General features: G+C 43.5%; 1 protein-coding gene across 1 annotated transcript in view; it reads left to right on the forward strand.

Annotated features, from left to right (window-relative positions):
• dnah1 (dynein, axonemal, heavy chain 1) overlaps positions 1–23,282 on the forward strand; it is a 532,475-nt gene that overhangs the window by 305,394 nt on the left and 203,799 nt on the right. Inside the window, 1 exon segment of the mRNA XM_078543835.1 lies at positions 8,814–8,972. Within this exon segment, the coding sequence (XP_078399961.1) occupies positions 8,814–8,972 (159 nt within the window).

The raw sequence follows: 23,282 nt of genomic DNA on the forward strand, positions 1-23,282 counted from the left end.
ATTTGTCCCTTGATTTGTTAATTTAGTTTATTTGGTTTTGACTTGAAAGAGTTACACCAGATGTTTAAAGTTGTGCCACAGGTTAACAAGGCCAAATATAAAGCAAACTGTGCACTGGGGTTTATTTCTAGAGGGATAGAATTGAAAAGCAGATAAGTTATGCTAAACCTAGATTGAACCTTAGACCACACTTAGAGTACTGTGTGCACTTCGGGTCACCACACTATAAAAAGGATATAGAGACACTAAAGAGGGTGCAGAGAAGATTTACAAAGATGCTACCAGAACTGCATGGGTACACATGTCAGGCTGGGTATCTTTTCTCTTGAAAAAGAAGGCTGAGGGGTGACCTAATAAAAGTCTTTAAAATCTTGACAGGTTTTGACAGAGAGAATGTTTCCACTTATGGGGAAAAGCATAACCAGAGACCATCAATATAAAAAGTCACTAAGAGATTCAATAGGGAATTCAAAAGAAACTTTTTTACCCGAAGAGTGGTGCGAATGTGGAACTCCTTACCACAGGAAATGTTTGAAGCAAATAACGTAGATGTATTTAATGGGAAGGTAGACAAACACATGAGGGAGAAGGGAAAAGAGGGTTATGATGTTGGAATTAGATGAGGAATGATGAGAGGAGGCTACAGTGAAGCACAAATGCCAGCATGGATTGATTGGCGGAATGCCCTGTTCCTGTATATCCTATGTTTTCAAATATGTAAAAGCTCGCCAAGGTTTCTTCAATAGCATCAGTCAATCAGGTGACTGCTACAACAGAGAAGGACAAGGACAGCAAGCACATGGGAATACCCCCACCTGCAAGTTCTCCAAGTTACACACCATCTTGATTTGGAAATATATTGCCGTTCCTTCATCATTGCTGGGTCAAAATCTGCCTATATAAGCAATGGGACCGCCTTCCCCAAATAGATTACAGCAGTCTAAGAAACTAGCTCACTGCCACCTCCTCAAGGACAATTAGGAGTGGGGTAATATATGCTGGCCTTGCCAGCAACACCCACATTCCCATGAATTAATCAAAAAAGGTACTATCTAATAGATGCTATTGCCTCCATAAGATCATCTTTCAGATGATACCTTTCAAAGCTAAAGAGCCAAGATTTCTTCAGTTTTCGCTCTTAACTGAGAGCTCCAACACTCAGGATCATTCTTGTGGCATCATCTCCAGGTTGGATTGTCCCTCTTATTTCTTGGAGGTCAGAAATGGATGGAGGTGCTTTTAGTAGATCACTGTACAGTTTAATCATGACTTCCACTAAATTGTATTCTGCTGTTTTAGCTATATGGTTCAACATCATCTTGGGTTTTCAAATTGTTGCTCTGTATTAGTTGAACATCTTGAACATTAAGTCTTCTAGTTCTCTTTCAGATTCATGGATTACGGGTTTTATCCTTTTCTCTGATGTGCAACACTTATATTTGTCTGTATTAAATCTCATCTGCCCACTTACTATTTTTTCCGATATTATTGTGTTATTTCTGAGCCGTCTCCTTCTGATTCCACTGCCCCTCCTAGTTTGGTATCTGTGGCATATTGCATGGCACAATTGAAGAAGACTGACATAAGGTATAGCCAGTTGACGAGAACAAGTTTATTGTGTCATTATGTGCTGCACATGCTCAAACTCCATCACATTAAGATAATGCATGAATACATATCACCAGTTTGCTTTGGGTTTCTAAGTCCTATTCATTCATGTAAATTATAAATAGATATGGTCTCAGTACTGATCCTTGAGACACCCCATTCAGTAGTTTCCCCCTTCAAATGTTATCCTTCCATGAAGTACTCATTGTTTTCTGTCATCAGTCAATTTCTTATCCCTACCCACAATTTACACTGAATTCCTATTGATTTGAAATTAACTGTTAAACTTCATGAGGAACTTTGTCAAATAGCTGCTGGAGCCAAGGTGGAACACATTGTAGGCTTACCACAGTACTCTTGGAGTGTCATTTCCTCAAAGAGAGTAGGTAAATTAGACAGTTAGGGTCCTCTTCTGAATGCATGCTGAGTGCTATTAATTTGGTTATTGCTGTGTGGAAAAGCTTCAAGTTTTCACAAGATAATTATCATTGCAAAAAGAAAATAATAAAACAGCTGGGCTGTTCAGCACTTCAGTAGAAAGCAACTGGATTTGACTGAAGCAAAACTGATTTGTTTGTGATTAATTTTGTTTGTTTTATAATTCTGTTTTGAATATGGACACCACATTAGCCTATCCAATATTTCCCCCCACTTTTCAGTGATTGTCTTATAATGATTGTCAGTGCTTTATTAAACTTCCGGTCCCTTTAGCACTTTAAGGCAAATGTAATCTACCCCTGCAGATATACTAGTTTTTAACCCTTTTAGTATGTCTGCAACTCTGCAACTACCATCTCAGTTGTAAAGATTTTAATCTTGCTTGAGATAACTCTGGGGAGGATATATGTCTTCCCTTATGCATACTTGGAGGAAGTAATTGTTCAGAATATTTGCTACCCTCTGTTTTGAGCCCACTTACTAAAGGAATATGTAGGAACTAAATTAAAAATCTGGCCCCCACTCAAGATTATTACCTGAACCACAGGCTAATAGGTATAGGGATAGATAAATCAGGAATGTGAATGCCTTAAGGATATTCCATTCCATGGGATACTGGTACCAGCATTGGGACAGGATAAAACTGTACACTTGTACCATTGGGATAGCTTCCTCCTAAACCAGCCTGGGACCAGAGTAGCAAAAAGTATAAATAGAGTTGTGTTTAAGACTTTAAACTAGTAAAATGGGGGAGGGATCTTGTAAAATTAATATAAGACCTGAAAATAAAACAAATAAGAAATAAGACTAGAGGTCAGAACAAGGTAAAGAATAAGAGTAACATAAATAATGTGAAGCAAAGTGTTAGATCCTGAAGCAGTCTGCTGAATATGAGGCAAGACCTGGACAACATTCAGCCTTGGGCTGATAAGCGACAAGTAACATGCACGTCACACAAGTGCCAGGGAATGACCATCTTCAACAAGAGAGAATCTAACCATCTCCCCTTGATATTCAATGGCATTACCATCACTGAATCTCCCACTATCAACATCCTGGGGGTTACCATTGACCAGAAAATTAATTATACCAGCCATATAAATACTGTGGCTCCATGAGCAAGTCATGGGCAGGGAATTGTAAGGCAAGTAACTCACCTCCTGACTCCCCAAAGTCTGTCCATCATCTACATGGCACAAGTCAGAAGTGTGATGGAATACTCTCCACTTGCCTGGATGAGTGCAGCTCCAACAACACTTGAGAAGCTCAACACCATCCAGGTACTGCTTGATCAGTACCCCGTCCGCCAACTTAAACATTCACTCCCTCCACCATCGATGCACAGTGACAGTGGTGTGCTATACAAGATCTACTGCAGCAACTCACCATGGCTCCTTCGACAACACTTTCCAAACCCGTGACCTCTACACCTAGGACAAGGGCAGCAGACGCGAGGGAACACCACCACCTGCAAGTTCCCCTCCAAGTCACACACCATCCTGACTTGGAACTATATTGCTGTTCTTTCACTGTCACAGGATCAAAATCCTGGAACTCCCTTCCCAGCACCACCGTGGGTGTACCTGCACCACATGGACTGCAGCAGTTCAAGAAGGCAGTTCACCACCATCTTCTCAAGGGTAATTTGGGATGGGTAACAATTTCTGGCCTTGAAGCAATACCCAAATCACATAAAAGAATTAAATAAAAGCATAATATGGATAATTGAATCATGGCTACTTAAAGAACAAGATTGCGGCCGTTCAATATTGTAGGATTTAACATATTTAGAAAGGATAGAGATGAAAGAATGTGGGTGTGATGGGGTACTGTGCTAATTAAAGATAACATAATGGCAGTAGAAAAAAAGGGACATAACTAACATTTTACTGTGGATTTCAGGACCCCATATATTAGGATGAAAAGCAGGAATTGAACCTGCAATTGCAGACGGAGGATCAGCTTGACAATTTTACCAGAGATAGCCTTTTAATTGGCCACGTTTGGTCCTGTGTCCAATTAAGGACAATGGACAGGCTCCTGATGCTGCCAGCCCATTCAAAGGACTGGCAATTCTGAAGCCTGAGCAGTACAACCAGGAGAGGTGAGCGCTGCCGACGTAGGCAGGAGATCTTGGGCGGCTCCCAATGGAGTGAGATGTTTGCCAGACCAAGAGTTTTTCAAAGGGCAGTAGCAACAGAGTCTTTGAATATTTTTAAGGCAGAGCTAGATAGATTCATGATAAGCAAGGGGGTAAAAGGTTATCGGGAGTAGGTGGGAATGTGGAGTTGAGGTCACAGCCAGATCAGCCACGATCTTATTGAACGGCGGAGCAGGCTCTTGGGGCCGAGTGGCCTACTCCTGCTCCTAATTCGTATGTTCATATGTTACAGACTGTGGCTGAATGCAATTCTGCTGCTGCTGATGGCTCACAGCACCACATGGATGTCCGGTTTTGAGCTGCTACATCTGTGCTGAATCTATTCTATTTATCCTGGTGGTAATGTCACACAACAGGATAGATGGTATCCTCAGAGTGAATACAGGATTTGGTCTCCACAAGGACTGTGTGGTGGACATTCCTACCAATACTGTCATGAACAGGTGCATCTGCAACAGATAGATTGGTGAGGGCAAGGTCAAGAATGTTTTTCCTTCTTGACGGTTCCCTTAACACCTGCCAAAGGCCTGGTCTGGCAAATATGTCCTTCAGGATTGGTCAGTAGTGATGCTAATGAGCCATGCTTGGTGATGGATATTAAAGTTCCACACCCAGAGTATATTCTGTACCCTTGCCACCGTCAGTGCCTTTTCAACATGGAGGAGTACTGATTCTTCAGCTGAGGGAGAGTGGCAGGTAGGAATCAGCAGGAGGTTTCTTTGCCATGTTTAATCCAATGCCTTGAGACTTCATGGATCCAGAGTCAATGTTGAGGACTCCGAGGGCAACTCCTTCCTAACTTCAGACCACCATGTCACCACCTCTAATGGGTCTGTTCTGCCGGTGGTACAGGACATTCCCAGAGGTGGTGATTGAGAACTATGCAACTTTGGTTGTATGATTTGGTATGACCATGACATGCTGTTGCTTTCCCAATTTTGGCATAAGTCCCCAGATGTTAGTAAGGAGGACTTTGCAGGGTCAACTGGGCAGAGTGTGCCATTGTCATTTCTGGTGCCTAGGCGTTAGGAAATAGAGATAGTTTAAATAAGCTATGTTGATACTTGTAGATGTTAGGAATGAGTTTTAGCTTTAAAGTTTAAGTTTAATTTGTATTTCTGTATCTGTGTGTTAAGAAAGGTCAAATGGACTTTTAGTTTCACTTTAAAAAGGTACCTGCATTCCTCATGAGGTTTTTTATAACTGTTGCAGCTAGGTTAAGCAAACAAGAGTACAAGAATTGGGCTATTGCCTAACAACAGGGGTCCAGAGAGGCAGGTCCCTCCCATAGACATATACAGAAGAGAAATAGCAGTTTGATTTTGGAAGCCGTTGAGCGCAGTTGGTTTTGAAAGTAGTTGCCAAGAGAGACTGGAGCAAAGGGGACAGATAGCCAGTCTCAAGCTAAAGAAAAGACTCCAAAATCCAAGGGAGTGGAACAAGAGAAAGTCCCAAGCAGACCTTCCAGTCAAAGGATGGACAAAAACCTGGAAAAGGTCCTATTAGTAAAGTTAAGAGTGAGGGGGAGGGAGGCTCCAAGCTTCAGATTTAAAGCGAGAACAGTTTGCAAGAGGCAAGAAGATCTAAAGAGACAACTGAAGGTCTGTAATCCTTGGCTATGGGCAGTGGTGTACTTTTGATGGCTGAGTCGATGAGAGAGAGTGCGTGGAAGACAGCTTGAATGCATGTGGTGACCCAGGGAAGAGGAACATCAGAAGGAGAGTTTGAAACCCTGGAGGTGGACCATTGCGGAAGGCATCTGAGAAAAAGCATGGGTTTTGGAGAAGATTCCAAAACGAGTTCTTGGAGAGTGGAGATTGGAAACCCTTGTGTGAAAGATGGAATGCAATGAGACCGGTTGGCTCACGATGTGACATGCGTGTGGGGGGAGTTGAGGAGAGATCCATAGCATCTGTCTGGGGTTGCATCTGTCAATTGGTTTCAGACTGTGGTGTGTCTGATCACAGGGTGCCTATTGGTACATGGACTGTGTACTTATTGTGGACATTAGAGTATGATAACTTTTGTGTAACTTGGGTTATCCTTACGAATCTGTATATATCTGTAAAGGTATAGTTGTGGGTGAAGGAGTAATGTAATATAGTTCATCTTTTCTTGTTGAATAAATGTTTTATTCTTTCGTTAAAAGTTTATTAGCTGACTCCAGTGATTCTGTTCAGTAGCCCCACTCCACATATCTAAACAAACAAATTAAAAGTTAGGATCTATCAAGCTGGGTTCCACTCTGGGATCTGGCTTATCCAGGGGTAACCTCAGCTGGGGATCATAACATAGGTCAATGACAGGTGGTCAGTTTGGTTTTATTCTTTCTCATCATTCCTTTAGTAGTTTTGTACAACTGAGTGGCTTGCTAGGCCATTTCAGTGGACAGTTAAGATTTAACTATATTGATGTGTGTCTGGTGTAACATGTAGGCCATATCTCCAGATTTCCTTCCCTAAAGAACGTTAGTGAACCAGAAGAGTTTTTACAACAGAATGGTAGTTTCATGGTCATTATCACTGAGACAAGCTTTTAATTCCACCTTTATTAATTAGTTAAATTTAAATTCCACAAGCTGTTGTGGTGGGATTTGAACTCCATTCTCCAAAGCATTAACATTACCACTGCACTGCATTCCCTGTTTGGTCTGGGTTTGCTGGTTTTAGGTATATATTATTTCCTACATAGCATTATGCCTTTAAAGGTGTTCTGCACTGATATGTTATTGTACTGCTCAGTACACTTTTATTTTTATACTATTTTTACTGCAGCAATAATTCACTTCCAATTTTTAAAAATAATTTGTTTCCTATTGCTCATTATCAGTTCTTTGTCATATTCCAAAAAAAAACCTAATAATTTAAGGAGTCAAAAGATTTCTCAGATACATCCAGCACCAGTGTTTACGGGGAGGATCTGAAGAGTCTGAAAATGGCTAAAGAACCCAGCAAAACTGGGGTTGTGGAGATCCTGCCGAACTTAATGGCGGGACCTCATTATTATTTTTATGCAGTTTCCCACCCAACAGCAGGCCAAATTTAAGAACAACTGATGGCCAGGAGGGAATGTCAGCAGTAGCAGCCCATGGAGATGGACCCCATCAGCTGGGAGCAGTGTGTTGGGGATTCATTCTTTAACTCCCTGATACTCCCACCCTTTGTTGAGGGATAGGTTATTATCAAAGTCAATTATATTATACTTTCATATTAAAAAATCAGTGATTCCCACACCTACTGACGATAATTAGGTAGGACTGGTGCTGTAAAGACAACAATTTTATCTCTCCTAACACTCTGGGCCTAGTTGACTTATCCGTCACTAGTGTTCTCTCCTTGGCCGCTTGCCAATTGTTGAACTTTCCCAGTTGCCAGGCAGGAAACTGCACAAAAGATTATAATGAGGTCCTAACAATAAATTTGGCAAGATCTCCACATTCTTGGCCTCTTTGGGTTCTTCAGTCATTTTCAGACTGTCCCATCACTCCCTTTCCTCCCCATAAATGTCAGGGCCATTGTATTTTAGGAATCCATTAACTTGTCAAATTATTGTTGATTTTTTTTGGAACAAGCCGAAGAACTGGTAATAAGCAATAGGAATCAACTTTAAAAAAACACTTTGAAAGTGACTAGTATTATTATCAGATCCATGGTACAAAAGAGATGATCAAATTATTCAATTAAACTTCTAATCACTCTTCCTTCTTCCCCTTCCTTCATCATCACCATGTTGAAATCAAGATTCATTATACTGTTTCTTACTGATATTGCCTGTTTCTGTCATGCCACAGCTCATCTGCTGCTGAAGCCCCATCTTTGCCTTTTCTACCTCTAGACTCAAATATTTTAATGCTCTTCTGGTCAGCCTCTCATCATCCACCCTCCTTAATCTTGAGCTCATCCAAAACTCTGCTGCTTGTGTCCAAATTCACACCAAGTCCCAATAATCCTTCACCCCTATACTTGCTGATCTACATTGACTCCCAGTTGAACAGTTGAAAATTTTCAAAATTATCACCCTGCTTTCAAATTCCTCAATGATTTTGCACTTCCCTTTCTCTGTAACCCCCTCCAGCCCAGCAACCAATCAAGATATCTGAGCTCAGTGCAGATTTTAATTGCTCCACCATTGGCAGATGTGCCTTCAACTTCAGAAGCCCTAAACTCTGGAATTCCTTCCATAAATCTCTCTGCCTCTCAACCTCTCTATCCTGTAAGATGCCCCTTAAAACCTAGCTAATCTAATATCTTCTTATATAGCACAGTGTCAAATCTGTTTGATAATGTTCCACTGAGATGTTTTACTATGGTAAAGGAGCTATGTAAATGCAATTTGTTCCTGCACAGATCCAGGCTATTTGGTCTATCGAGTCTGTGTTGTACTCCAGCTTCTTTCCCTATATTTGAAAACTGTAGAATTCTTTCCTGGCTTTGTCTTTTGCTCCCACCTGCCTCCTATAAGCTTGGCATCACCATCCATTATTCATGGATTCACTCTTTATTCTCTATGGCTCCTCAAATCTGGCTACTCTTGCATTGTGTAATTTAGCATTTCAACTGCACTTCTCAATTTAAAAAAATAAAGCATCTTATCTTTCTTTGAACAGGGAGAGAAAGGCCCTCCACGTGAAAAACTGAAACTTCTGGGTGACTTAATAGAGCCATGGTTTATTTTCTCCTTGGTGTGGAGTGTAGGTTGCACTGGTGATGCTGCAAGCTATTTTGCTTTCAACAACTGGATGAGACAGAAGATGGCAAATGAAAAGGTATGTTTATTTTAATTGAATTGGCTTATTGAGGTAATCAACTCCAGCATTGGAAAGTCAATGGTTTAAAATTCATTCCTTTCAACTCACCAACACTGTTCCATATTTTTTTTCTTTCTGCCTTGCCATCAAGGCACATTCACGTGTAACTAAAATCTCTGAAAGCTTCATGATGTTTTCGCCAGCTCATTAGCCTCAAAATTCCTCTTGAGATCTAATAAAAGAGTAGTTAAGTGTGTTTTCAAATGTGATTTAGAATAATGGCCTGGATCTTCCAAGAAGTGGCAATCATCATCAGACTGCCACTCCGCTCAAACATTCTTCCCAACTTAACACCACTCCGCATTTCTTCCGGGACCTTCCGAGCCCAGTTATCCCAGAAATGCGAAGCATAGCATCCCTTGGGGAACTCAGTCGCAGGAGAGTAGAGCCAGGGGGAAGTCAGGACGTGCTCCCTTTTTACGGCACCAGCTGCGTATGGTAAGAAATGTCAGTTTGAATGTTAGTGAATGGGTCAGTGGATGAATGAGTGAATGGGTATCTGGGTGAGGTGGTAGGTGGGTGAGGTGGTAGTCGGGTGGTGAGGAGGGTAGTTGGGTCGGGTCTGGGGGGTGTTCGTAGTTGGGTGGTCAGGAGGATGGAGGGAAAGTCTGGTGGTCAAGGTGGTAATTAGGTGATTGGGCCTGACCGGGTCGGGTAGTTGGATGGTTGGGGGGGTGGTTGGGTTGGATCAGTGGGGTAGTCATGGGGTCAGTGAGAGCGATTGGGGGTTGTGGGGGAGTCAGTTCCCTAGCTACTCAGGAGTTAGACCAGGTTTTAATCTGTCTAACATTTCCTGGGTAACTATTCAGTTAAGTACATCGGAACCATCCAAAGTCTCTGACTCTAACTCAGAGTCGGAGACATTTGTGGAGGGTCCCAGGGAGCAGGAGAATTGCCCATCAGAATTGAAACTTCGCAGGTAATTCTCATGTAGGTCAGCGCATCAGGGCTTCCACAGGGTCCCGACGTGCATCCTCAGTCATATGTCTGGTCTCCAATGATCTGGAGACTGGAAGATATGGGCCAATATGGCTGGAACTTCTGACGTGCGGAAACAGCATAAGAACAGGAAATTGGATGATGCCAGTTCCCTGATCATTTTGTACAAAGGCCATTTGCAGCTTTGAATATATCTCTCATACAGAATGAGCAAGGGCTTTATTAAGCATTTTCAGTAAATGTATGCATGCCACACACCAACCACCTCCCCCACCCCCCCGCCTCCACTCACCCAATAACACTTCTGATTTTCAAATGGAAATCCTGTCTAGCATTAAATCTATCCATTCAAATAATACCAAAGCAAATACTGCAGATGCTGAAAATCTGAAGTAAAAACAGAAATTGATGGAAATACTCAGCAGACGGGATCTTTGGAAAGAGAAACAAAATTAATGTGTCAAGTCAATGAACTTTCATCAGAATGGAAGAAGTTAAAGTTCTTTGCTCTCCGTTCCCCTTTTTCTCCTGGCTCTGCATCTGCCCAAAAGCTGCTGAATCTGCAACATTTTCCAATCAGCCTTGATTCACGTGAAACACCAACTCTGTTGCTTTCCCCACAGATACCATTCGACCTGCTGAATGTTTCCAGAACTTAACATTCTTATTCAATTGGATGTTTTGTTCTATAATAAGTATAAATACCTTTAGAGCATTTACCTGGTTTAAAAATAGAAAATGCTGGAAACTAGTTCCAAATACGAGTTTTTAATGCTACATGCATTGATAGAGACATTTTAACATGGTCTGTTGTTATTCTTTGATAATCCTTTGATGGTATTTGTTTACTGATTATAATTTATTTCATAAATTTGATCAATTTGAGTTCACATATTTACAGAAAATAGCCATACATACAAAAATCAGCTCTATCTGGTAAATAAGAATACACACGCATCCAAACAATTAACTCCTATATCTGCACCAACCAATATCTTCTCAGTTACATACGCACACTAGAAAATTCCACTGTAACGATGAGTATTACAGTTTTACAGTTTTTTTTGTCTCTAAGCTAGGAAACTGTACCTTGGTATTACTTTACAGTACTAAATTGTAACTTAAACTAAATAAACTAATTGATTAATAAAACTGGAACAATCAATTCAATTAATAAAACAATTAACTAATCAAATCAACAAATAAATAAGATTAAATAGACAGGGCAGGGTAGATGATGTGCTGTAACTGCAGCATGTGGTTGTTTGTGGAGAACATTGCGATCTAGACAACTATATCTGCTGTAAAAGTCTGCAGCTTGAGGAACTTTGATTTAGACTTGATGAGCTGGAGTCTGAGCTAGAGATATTGTGGGGCATCAGAGAGGGGGAAGAGTCAGTCTGACACCTTGTTCCAGGAGGTAGTCACACTCATTAACTTAAGTAGAATTTTAGAGTTGGTCAATGATCAGCGACAGGGGAACTGTGACTGCCAATCAGGCAGATATGGAGATCCAGGATGTAGTAGTGGAGATGTCTCAGCTCTTGACTTTGACCAACAGATACAAGGCACCTGCCACTTGTGTGGATGAGAAGCAGGGCTGCAGGGTGGATGGGCAAATTGACCATAACACTATGGTGCGGTAAGTCATTCAAGTGAGGGGCATAAAAAAGGCATGTGGTATAGGGAACAATATAGTCAGAGGAATAGATACTGTTCTCTGCAACCAAGGTCAGAAATTCCAAAGACTGGTGCCAGGGTGAAGGATATCTCATGGCTGGAGAAGAACTTTGAGTGGGAGGGCGTGGATCCAGCTGTCGGGATCCACGTATGAACCAATGACATGGTAGAATTAGGAATTATGTTCTGTTGAGAGAATTTGAGGAGTTAGGGTTCAAATTAAAACACAGAACCTCAAAGGTAATACTCTTGAAATTGTTACCTGAGCCAACATCAATTGGCCTAGGGATAAAAAGATTAGAAGATTAATGGCATGGCTGAAAGAGTGGTGTGGGAGTCTTCACATAATGGGATTTTACATAATGGGCTGCTAGCACCCATACTGGGGAAAGAGGGAGCTGTTCAACTGGGACAGGCTCTACTTAAACTGGGCTGGGAGCAGTGTCCTGAGAAATCAAATTATTAGAGCAGTAGACAGGGCTTTAAACTAATAAAGAGGAAGTGAGAGCATTCAGGAAAGGGTAAATTGTAAAATAAAAACCAGCAAGGGAAATGCCAAGGCTCTGGGACAGAGCAGCATTTTGGGTAAAAATAAACCAACTGGGTCAGGAATAGACACTGCGAGTAACAAAGGTAATAAGGCATTGGTGACTAAGGTGATGTCAAAGAAATTAGAAAAAGGTCAAAGCTAAAGACACTATATCAGACCGAATGCCTGAAGCATTCACAACAAATTAGGGAATTAATAGCACAGATAGAAATTAATAGATTTCATGAAATAGTCATTATGGAGACTTGGGCCTGGATTTTCAGCTCAGCGTGTGGGCATGCACCTGACACGCCTTAGCGTGAAATAGCATGCGATAACGTCGGGCGAGCATCCCAAGGTCATCGTGCACTCGTGCAATCTTTCGCCCGCTGACAATTAAGAGGCCTATTAAGGCCCTTAAGTGATTAAGTTGCATTTTTCACTGCCTGCTCAACTTTTTGGTTGGCGGACAGACGAATAGGCCAGGCAGCCTTTGCAGTTTTAACAAAACCTCATCCACGGGCGAGATGTGGTTTCCAACGGTTACTAAAAAGACTATTAAAACATTTTAACATCCTTTTTTACATGCCGCTCTTCATGTGACTGAGTCACATGTGAGGACATGTTTATATTATATGTAAAATGTTTATTTTGCATTTTAAAATCCTTCAGCCCCCTGAGGCAGCTCTGTGCCTTCAGGGAGCTGTCAGTTCTCCTGTGCATGCGCACACTTTAGTGCTTGCGCTCCTCCCACCCCCATCTCGGCAGCGCTGAGGCTCTTAGTGTGCCTTTCACACTGGCTGGCCATTAATTGGCAAACCTGTGTGAAATTGCAGTCGGAGCCCGATCACGGGCAGCAATTGGTTTTGTGGCCGTTCCCGGGCGGGCCCGCCCGACAAGGGGAAAATCCTCCTCCTGGTTGCAATGTGACCAAGGTAAGGAACTAAATAATCCAAGATACTTAAATTTTAGAAAGGTTGGGCAAAAGGGAAAAGGAGGAGGGGTATCCTTGATAGTATAGGATGGGACAAAGACAGTTTAGTGAATGGACCATAGCTCAGAAAATCAAGAAGTAGAATCAATTTGGATGGAGCTAAGAAACAACAAGGGGCAGAGAACGTTTATAGGGCTTCTAATAGCAGTTGTAGTGTAGGGAAGAATATAACTCAAGAAATTTGAGATGCATGTGAGAAGGGTAATACAGTAATCATGGGGAAACATTAATCTTTACATAGACTGACAAAATTTGAAGTAATAGTGTGGAGGATCAGTTCATGGAATGTATGCTATTTTTCTAGATCAGTATGTTAAGAACCAACTAGGAAACAACAACAGCAACAACAATTTATATTTCTAAAGTGCCTTCAACATAATAAAATGTCCCATGGGGCTTCACAGGAGCATTATAAAACAAAATTTGACAGCAAGCCATATTAGAAGATTTTAGGCCAGATAACCAAAATCTTGATTGAAGAGGTAGATTTTAAGGAGTGTCTTAAAGAAGGAAAGCGATGTAGAGAGGGAGGGACTAGGTAAGTCAAGACGTGGCTACCAATGTTGGATTAAAATCAGGGATGCTCAAGAGGCCAGAATTAGATGAGCACAGATGTCTCAAAGAGTTGTGGGCTTGGAGGAGATTACAGAGATAGGGAGGGGTGGGGCCATGGAGGGATTTAAAAACATGACAACCTTAAAATCAAGATGCTGCTTGATTGTGGGCTAATTTAGGTCACTGAGCACAAGGGTGATAGGGGAACAGGACTTGGTGCAAGTTAAAACAACAGACAGCAGAGTTTTAGAGATAAAAGCAAAATACTGTTGATGCTGGAGATCTGAAACAAAAACAAAAATAGCTGGAAAAATTGAGCAGGTCTAACAGCATCTGTGGAGAGGAATACAGTTGACCTTTCGAGTCCGTATGACTCTTCATCAGAACTAAGGAAATATAGAAATGTGGTGAAAAATAAGCTGGTTGAAGGGGGCGGGACAGGGTAGAGCTGGATAGAGGGCCAGTGATAGGTGGAGGCAAAGAAGAGTTTGCCAAAGATGTCATAGACAAAAGGACAAAGAGGTGTTGATGGTGGTGATATTATTTAAGGAATGTGCTAATGGTGACATTAAGGGTAGAAAGCAGGACAAGCAAGTGACAGATAGCGCTAGTGGGGGTGGGTTGGGGGGAAGGGATCGAGATGGGCTAAATGATGGAGATAAAACGATAGATCGAAATAAATTTAAAAATAGGTGGGAAAAGAAAAATATATTTTAAAAATTATAAATTATTGGAAAAAGGGGGATCGGAAAGGGGGTGGGGATGGAGGAGAGAGTTCATGATCTGAAGTTGTTGAACTCAATGTTAAGTCAGGAAGTCTGTAAAGTGCCTAGTCGGAAGATGAGGCGCTGTTCCTCCAGTTTGCGTTGAGCTTCACTGGAACATTGCAGCAGGCCAAGGATGTGGGCATGAGAGCAGGGTGGTGTGTTAAAATGACAAGCGACAGGGAGGTCTGGGTCATGCTTGCGGACAGACCGAAGGTGTTCTGCAAAGCAGTCACCCAGTCTGCGTTTGGTCTCTCCAATGTAGAGGAGACCGCATTGGGAGCAGCAAATGCAGTAGACTAAATTGAGGGAAGTGCAAGCGAAGCGCTGCTTCACTTGAAAGGAGTGTTTGGGCCCTTGGACGATGAGGAGGGGGGAGGTAAAGGGGCAGGTGTTGCATCTTCTACGGTTGCATGGGAAGGTGCCGTGGGAGGGGGTTAAGGTGTAGGGGGTGATGGAGGAGTGGACCAGGGTGTCCCAGAGGGAATGATCCCCACGGAAAGCCACGGGTGGGGGGGGGGGGGGGGTGAAGGGAAGACGTGTTTGGTGGTGGCATCATGCTGGAATTGGCGGAAATGGCAGAGGATGATCCTTTGAATGCAGAGGCTGGTGGGGTCATAAGTGAGGACAAGGGGGACCCTATCATGGTTCTGGGAGGGAGAGGAAGGAGTGAGGACGGATGCCCGGGAGATGGGCCGGACACAGTTGAGGGCCCTGTCAACCACCGTGGGTGGAAAACCTTGTTTAAGGAAGAAGGAAGACATGTCAGAGGAACTGTTTTGGAAAGTGGCATCTTCAGAACAGATGCGACGGAGGCGAAGGAACTGAGAGAACGGGATGGAGTCCTTACAGGAAGTGGGGTGTGAGGAGCTGTAGTCAAGGTAGCTGTGGGAGTCGGTAGGCTTGTAATGAATCCCTTCCCCCCACCCCACCCCCACTAGGGCCATCTGTCACTTGCTTGTCCTGCTTTCTACCTTTAATGTCACCATTAGCACATTCCTTACATAATATTACCACCGTCAACACCCCTTTGTCCTTTTGTCTATGACACCTTTGGTAACCTCTTCTTTGCCTCCACCTACCACTGGCCCTCTATCCAGCTCTACCTGTCCCACCCCCCTCAATCAGCTTATATTTCACCACATTTCTATATTTCCTTAGTTCTGATGAAGTGTCATACAGACTCGAAACGTGAACTGTATTCCAACCCGCAAATGCGGTCAGACCTGTTTGAGTTTTTCCAGAGTTTTAGAGATGCTGTACAGTGGTTTGTGGGTGAATGTTTAGTGAAGACAAAATTGGATTCAGCTGTCAACCTCTCAGTTGATATTCTGCTGACACTTGCTGTCTAGTCTCACACAAGAGTGGGCTGGATGCCACCAATACCCATGGAAATGCAACCCTGTAAAATCAGTGTCTGAAGGATTGAGGAGGAAGGGAGAAAATTAGCAAAATTAATCTCCAGGAGTAAGTGGATGGCTTATGTTGTCCGCCACATCATTTCAAGTCTCTTACTTGGACTTAAGGGAGTGGAGATGAAGGCTGTACCAAGGAGAATGGCCAGGGTGAACGAGAGTAACGGTTTTATTAGGAACCGCATTAAAGGTGGACGTGAGGGCACAATCAAGCAATCAGTAGCTGCAGAAATGTTGTGATGAATGGAGTATGATAGGTTGGACAGTTGGGATTTTAAAAGTGCAATTTTAGGTGAATTGGTGAATAGTTTTATCCAGGGATAGATATGAAGGAGGTAAGACTGGGTGAAGGAGGATATGGGTGAAGACTGATGCAAGGAAATGATCAGAGATGGCTTTATCTGTGATTGATATGATTGGACTAGCAAGATCATGTGAGGTGGCAACGTCAAGGAGATGGTGTAAATATGGGTTTGGGAGTTTGCATAGAGGAAGAGATTAGGGAGGATAAGAGGGCAGTGAATCCATAGGAAAGAGAGCGTGATGAGTTGAGATGAAGGTTGAGAAGTCATTCGGTGCAGAGGTTGGCAAAAAAAAGTAGTGATGATATCTTGGTGAGAAAATTTTTATCATACTTGGGAGAGTGATAGAGAATGAAAGGTGAGGGTGTGGAACAAGGTGAGGTGCTCAAAGGAGGAGAAAGTACCAGAAGAGTAGGGGATCAGGCCAAGGTATGATCTGGTGATAAACACCAAACTGCCACCGTGATGTCTCGGCAGGGCAAATGTTGGAAGATACAGCCAGGCAGGGGAAAGGTGTCATAACCCCTCAGCCAGGTTTCCATAAAGACCATGATCATATGATGTTGATGAAATCATCCACAAAAGGTTTATTAAGGATAGGGGCTTGTTCAGAAGGGAGATGCATAGCAGGCTGGTGAGAGCTGATCTACTAGCAGAGTCCACGGGGTCAGCAGTGGGAACGGATGAGTTGGAGAGGAAGGGGATAGTCAAAATTAGTTCCCAGCAGAAGTACTGGGCAGGCAGGTTGTTGTGAAAGTGGGATAGGCAATTAGGGCTGCTGCTCATAATGAGCCAGTGCCAAGTGCCTCGATGAACCCTTTGGAAGATGCCAAGAGAAGCAAAGAGAGAAGCTTTAGACTTATCTAAAGTGGGAATCAAAGGGGGGAAGGCAGCAAGGGAGCAGGAAGGCAGCAAGGGAGCAGGAAGGCTGATGAGTGCTGAAAGGTTGAGGTAAGGAATTGAGCTGCAGAGTACCTGAGAGAGTGGAGAAGTGAAAGGAAGAAGATGATGGAAGAGGTCTAGGAAGGGTAAAGGGATAAAAAAAAAAAGACCAAATGTGGAAACGGAGTGTTAGGCTGTGGTCCGGATTGGCAGCCAAACTGCAAACATGAATGGACTCAAGAAAAGCTCAAGTTACTTAGGTCAAGTTACATAAAGACCTAATAGAAAACAGGAAATAGGAGGTAATAGGAAGGAGCCCAGAGTTAAAGTCAGCGATCCCATGGTGGGATAACAGTGATGTAGGTAGGGTGGAGTTAGCAGAAGCATCGACAAGCTGCTATCCAAGTTTGGAGGCAGATATTGTGAGTGATGTCCAGAAGCTATTTGAGGGGTAGACTGTCGGAGGACATGGAATGAAGATCCAGGATGTGTACAGAGTCAGTTGCAGGATCAGAGAGATGAGTCCAGGTTGGAGAACACCATGAAATCCAGAGTCTTCAGCCCAAGAAAGTTATTTTCTAACCAGGAACAGACCAAAGCTGAAAATTCAGTATAAGTAGTGGCCAGTCACAGGCTCAGCCAGAGATTGAACATAGGGGGGGAGAGGCAATGGCGTAGTGGTACTGTTGCTGGACTTGTAATCCAGAGACCCAGGGTAATGCTGTGAGGACCTGGGTTCGAATCCTGGAATTTGAATTCAATAAAAATCTGGAATTAAAAGTCTGATGACTGTGAAACCATAGTCAAATGTTGTAAAATCCCATCTGGTTCAGTAATGCCCCTTTGGGGAAGGAAATCTGCTTTCCTTACCTGGTCTGGCATATGTGTGACTCCAGACCCACAGCATTGTGGTTGACCCATAGATACCCTCTGAAATGGCCATTTGAAAGGGAATGAAACTGGACAGATCACCTGGCATCGACCTAGGCACCGGAAACGACAACGGCAAACACAGCCCCGTCGACCCTGCAAAGTGCTCCTTACTAACATCTGGGGGCTAGTGCCAAAATTGGAAGAGTTGTCTCACAGACTAATCAAGCAACAGCCTGCTGTAGTATTCCATCATCATCATTCCAATCATATCTTACAGACACCACCTTCACCATCCCTGGGTATGCCCTGTCCCACCGGCAGGACAGACCCAGCAGAGGTGGCAGCACAGTGGTATACAGCTGGGAGGGAGTTGCCCTGGGATTCCCCAACATTGACTCCGGACCCCATGAAGTCTCATCAGGGCAAACATGGACAGTGAAACCTCCTGCTGATTGCCATGTACCGCCCTCCTTCAGCTGATGAATCACTGCTCCTCTATGTTGAACACCACTTGGAGGAAGCACTGAGGGTGGCAAGGGCGCAGAATGTAATCTGAGTTCAATGTGGTTTGGTAGCACCACTATTGACCGAGCTGGCTGAGTCATAAAGGACATAGCTGCTAGATTGGGCCTGCAGCAGGTGGTGAGGGAACCAACATGAGGGAAAAACATACGTGACCTCATCCTCACCAGCCTGCCTGCCACAGATGCACCTGTCCATGACAGTATTGGTAGGAGTGACCACCCCACAGTCGTCGTGGAGACGAAGTCCCGCCTTCACATTGAGGATACCCTCCATCATGTGTAGCACTACCACCATGCTAAATGGGATAAATTTCAAACAGATCTAGCAACTGTGGGCCATCAACAGCTGCAGAATTGTACTCAACCATAATCTGTAATCTCATGGCCAGGCATATCCCCCACTCTACCATTACCATCAAGCCAGGGGATCAATCCTGGTTCAATGAAGAGTGGAGGAGGGCATGCCAGGAGCAGCACCAGGCATACCTAAAAATGAGGTGTCAACCTGTTGAAACTATAACACAGGACTACTTGCGTGCCAAACAGGATAAGCAGCAAGTGATAGACAGAGTTAAGCAATCCCACAACCAACGGATCAGATCTAAGCTCTGCAGTCCTGCCACATCCAGTCGTGAATGGTGGCGGACAATTAAACAACTCACTGGAGGAGGAGGCTCCACAAATATCCCCATCCTCAATGATGGGGGAGCCTAGCACATCAGTGCAAAAGATAAGGCTGAAGCATTTGCTACAATCTTCAGCCAGAAGTGCTGAGTCGATGATCCATCTCGGCCTCCTCTGGAGGTCCCTAGCATCACAGATGCCAGTCTTCAGCCAATTCAATTCACGCCACATGATATCAAGAAATGGCTGAAGGCACTGGATAGTGCAAAGACTATGGGCCCTGACAATATTCTGGCAATAGTACTGAAGACTTGTGCTCCAGAACTTGCCGCACCCGTAGCCAAGCTGTTCCAGTACAACTACAACTCTGGCACCTACCCGGCCGTGTGGAAAATTGCCCAGGCATGTCCTGTACACTAAAAGCAGGACAAATCCAACCTGATTAATTACTGCCCTATCAGTCTACTCTCGATCATCAGTAAAATAATGGAAGGGGTCATCAACAGTGCTATCAAGTGGCACTTGCTTAGCAATAATCTGCTCACTGACCCCCAGTTTGGGTCCCGCCAGGGCCACTCTGCTCCTGACCTCAGTACAGCCGTGGTTCAAACACGGACAAAAGAGCTGAACTCCAGAGATGAGGCAAGAGTGACTGCCCTTGACATCAAGGCCGCATTTGACCGAATGGTAACAAGGAACCCTAGCAAAACTGGAGTCAATGGGAATCGGGGGAAAACTCTCTGCTGGTTGGAGTCATACCTAGCACAAAGGAAGATGGTTGTGGTTGTTGGAGGTCAATCATCTCAGCTCCAGGACATCACTGCATCAGGGGTAGTGTCCTTGGCCCAACCATCTTCTGCTGCTTCATCAATTACCTTCCTTCCATCATAAGGGCAGAAGTGGGGATGTTGGCTGATGACTGCACAATATTCAGCACCATTCACAACTCTTCAAATACTGAAGCAGTCCATATCCAAATGAAGCAAGACCTGGACAACATCCAGGCTTGGGCTGACAAGTGGCAAGTAACATTCGCACCACACAAGTGCCAGGCAATGACCATCTCCAACAAGAGAGAATCTAACCATCGCCCCTTGATTTTCAATGGCATTACCATCACTGAATCCCCCACTATCAACATCCTGGGGGGTTACCATTGACCAAAAACTGAACTGGACTAGCCATATAAATACTGTGGCTACAAGAGCAGGCCAGAGGCTAGGAATCCAGCGAAGAGTAACTCACCTCCTGATTCCCCAGAGCCTGTCCACTATCTACAAGGCACAAGTCAGGAGTGTGATGAAATACTCCCCACTTGCCTGGATGAGTGCAGCTCCCACAACACTCAAGAAGCTTGACACTGTCTAGGACAAAGCAGTCTGCTTGATTGGCACCCCATCCACAAACATTCACTCCCTCCACCACTGATGCACAGTGGCAGAAGTGCATACCATCTACAAGATGCACTGCGGAAACTCACCAAGGCTTCCTTAGGCAGCACCTTCCAAACTCACGACCGTAACCATCTAGAAGGACAAGGGCAGCAGATGGATGGGAACACCACCACCTGGAAGTTCCCTTCCAAGCCACATACCATCCTGACTTCGAAATATATCACCGTTCCTTCACTGTCGCTGGATCAAAATCCTGGAACTCCCTCCCTAACAGCACTGTGGGTGTAGCTACACCACATGGACTGCTGCGGCTCAAGAAGGCAGCTCATCACCACCCTCTCAAGGGCAAATGGGGATGGGCAATAAATGCTGGCCCAGCCAGTGGAGCCCACATCCCGTGAATGAATTTTAAAAATCACAGTTGTGATAGGGGAAGGGCAGTAAACTGATCAAAATTTGGTAGTACAGAACTTGAGTATTGCTGAAAAAAGACATTTTGTCAAAGCTTTTCATCTTGCACTCATCAGGTCAATTTACAATGTCAGGGGAAGCAACAACTTTATATCGTATGAAAAGAGAGTGCTGATTGGTTGGCAAGTAGACTCTGGTCGAGCCGTTACCTTGGAGAATTGCCAGTTAATGGTGACTGGCAGTTAACTGCCCAACATTGTTTGAAATTAAACCAGGCAGCTTAACTCTGATTGGTCAAGGCATTATGACCGGGATGGGAGGAGTGCGCATATGATCTAGCCCCATAACTATGCAGGCTGTACCATTAATTTAAAAGTTTAATTTCCTTACCAAAATAGCCAATCATATATTTCCCCCACTGGTGCCCAGAATAAGAGTCTTCAACCAGGTCTTTTTCAATGAACTCAGAAAAATTGTTTATTATAAGACAAAACTTAGTTTTAACAAGTTGCAAGTGCTGGTTAACACACAATTGTAATCAGGAAGTATAGCTATCTATCTCTTCCTAAAAAAAATCCCCCAGCATGCATGCAGTCACATACACAGACAAACAAAGGACAAACAAATAGAGTCTCTCTCTGCAGAAATTGGCTTTAGAGAATGGGCGTTATAAAATAAAGGATAAAGTTTGCAGGGTCTCGACACTGTCGACCTGGAGCTCCCTCGTGTGAAGACGGACCGCTGGTCCCAGTAGACATTTGGAAGGTCTTATGAACTGGTCTCAGCTTTGCAGGTTAAAATGCAGACCAGGTACACTCAGATGCTGGTTCTCTGGCTATAGGTTGATAGCCACACACAATTTTAGACAAGATAGAGAGAGAGAGAGCCAGTTAGGGTAGCCTTCCTTCCACAGCACATTCCCCAACAAGACTGTCTTCAAAACCAGCAGGTTCCCAACTTAAGTTATTTTTCTCTCTCCCATGTGATTACCAGCAAGTTACCAACCTTTGCCTTTTCAATCTTTTTCTCCACAATTAAAGTGATTGCTGTTCAAAACAAACAAGCAGATCTTCCTCAAATACCATAAAGGTCTGGCGATTTCTTGGAAGAGGCCTCCCTGTTTATAGCTCCAAGGTGAACTTATGACCTTTTAAAAAAAAAATCCCAGGTTAGCATCCAAATGTCCAGGAAATGCCATCTCCTTCCATTTCGTAAAGAAAAATTCAGCCTTGAGAGATATGATTTTTGTTTAGCTGAAACAGGCACAATATGTGTACATGTTCTTTATGTCTATTTACAAACTATGGTAGTACTTAGATGAGGGCACTAAGTATAACATGTTTAAGTTTGATGATGATACAAAATTTGACATCTACAAGATGCACTGCAGAAACTCATCAAGGCTTCCTTAGGCAGCACCTTCCAAACCCATGACCGTCACCATCTAGAAGGACAAGGGCAGCAGGTGCACGGGAACACCACCACCTGCATCTTCCCCTCCAAGCCACACACCATCCTATATTACTGGAACTATATTACTGTTCCTTCACTGTCACTGGGCCAAAATCCTGGAATTCCATTCTTAACAACATTGTGGGTTTGCCTACACCACATAGACTGCAGCGTTTCAAGAAGGCAGCACATTACCACCCTCCCAAGGGCAATCAGGAATGGGCCATAAATGCTGGCCTATCCAGCAGCGTCCATATCCCATGAACGAATAAAAAGAAGGTAAGAAAGTAAGTGGTGAGAAGGACACAGAAAGCCTGCAGAAAGATGTAGACAGGCTAACTGAGTTGCAAGAACCTGGGGGAATGTTAAGTTATCCGCTTTGATAGGAAAAATAAAAAAGGATATTTTTTTGAATGCCTAGAGACTCGGAAATGTTTGCATTCAGAGGAACCTAGGCATCCTGGTAGACGAATCACAGAAAGTTAAGATGCCTCTGAATGTAACCTCTTGAAAGTCAAATGCTATTTTTGGCTTTTGTTGCAAAGTGATCGGAGTATAAGATTTTTAAAAATCTTACTACAATTCGATAGGACATTGGTGAGGCTGTGCACAGTTTTAATCTCCTTACCTAAAGAAGGACATGCTTGCTGTAGAGGGAGTGCAACAAAGGTTCACTAGACTGTGTCCTGGGGTGAGGGGATTGTCCTTTGAGGAGCGATTGAGTAAACTAGGCCTATATCCCTTGGTGTTTAGAAAAATGAGAGGTGATCTAAATGAAACATTAAAAATTCTTAAGGAACTTGACAGGGTAGATGCTGAAAAAATTTCACCTGGCTAGAGAATCTAGAACATGAGGTCGCCATCTCAGAATTAGGTTCAATCATTTAGGATTATGATGAAGATAAATTTCTTTACTCAAAGGATTGTAAA

Source organism: Cetorhinus maximus, chromosome 6 (assembly GCF_964194155.1).
Source record: "Cetorhinus maximus chromosome 6, sCetMax3.hap1.1, whole genome shotgun sequence".
Classification (NCBI taxonomy): Eukaryota; Metazoa; Chordata; class Chondrichthyes; order Lamniformes; family Cetorhinidae; genus Cetorhinus; species Cetorhinus maximus.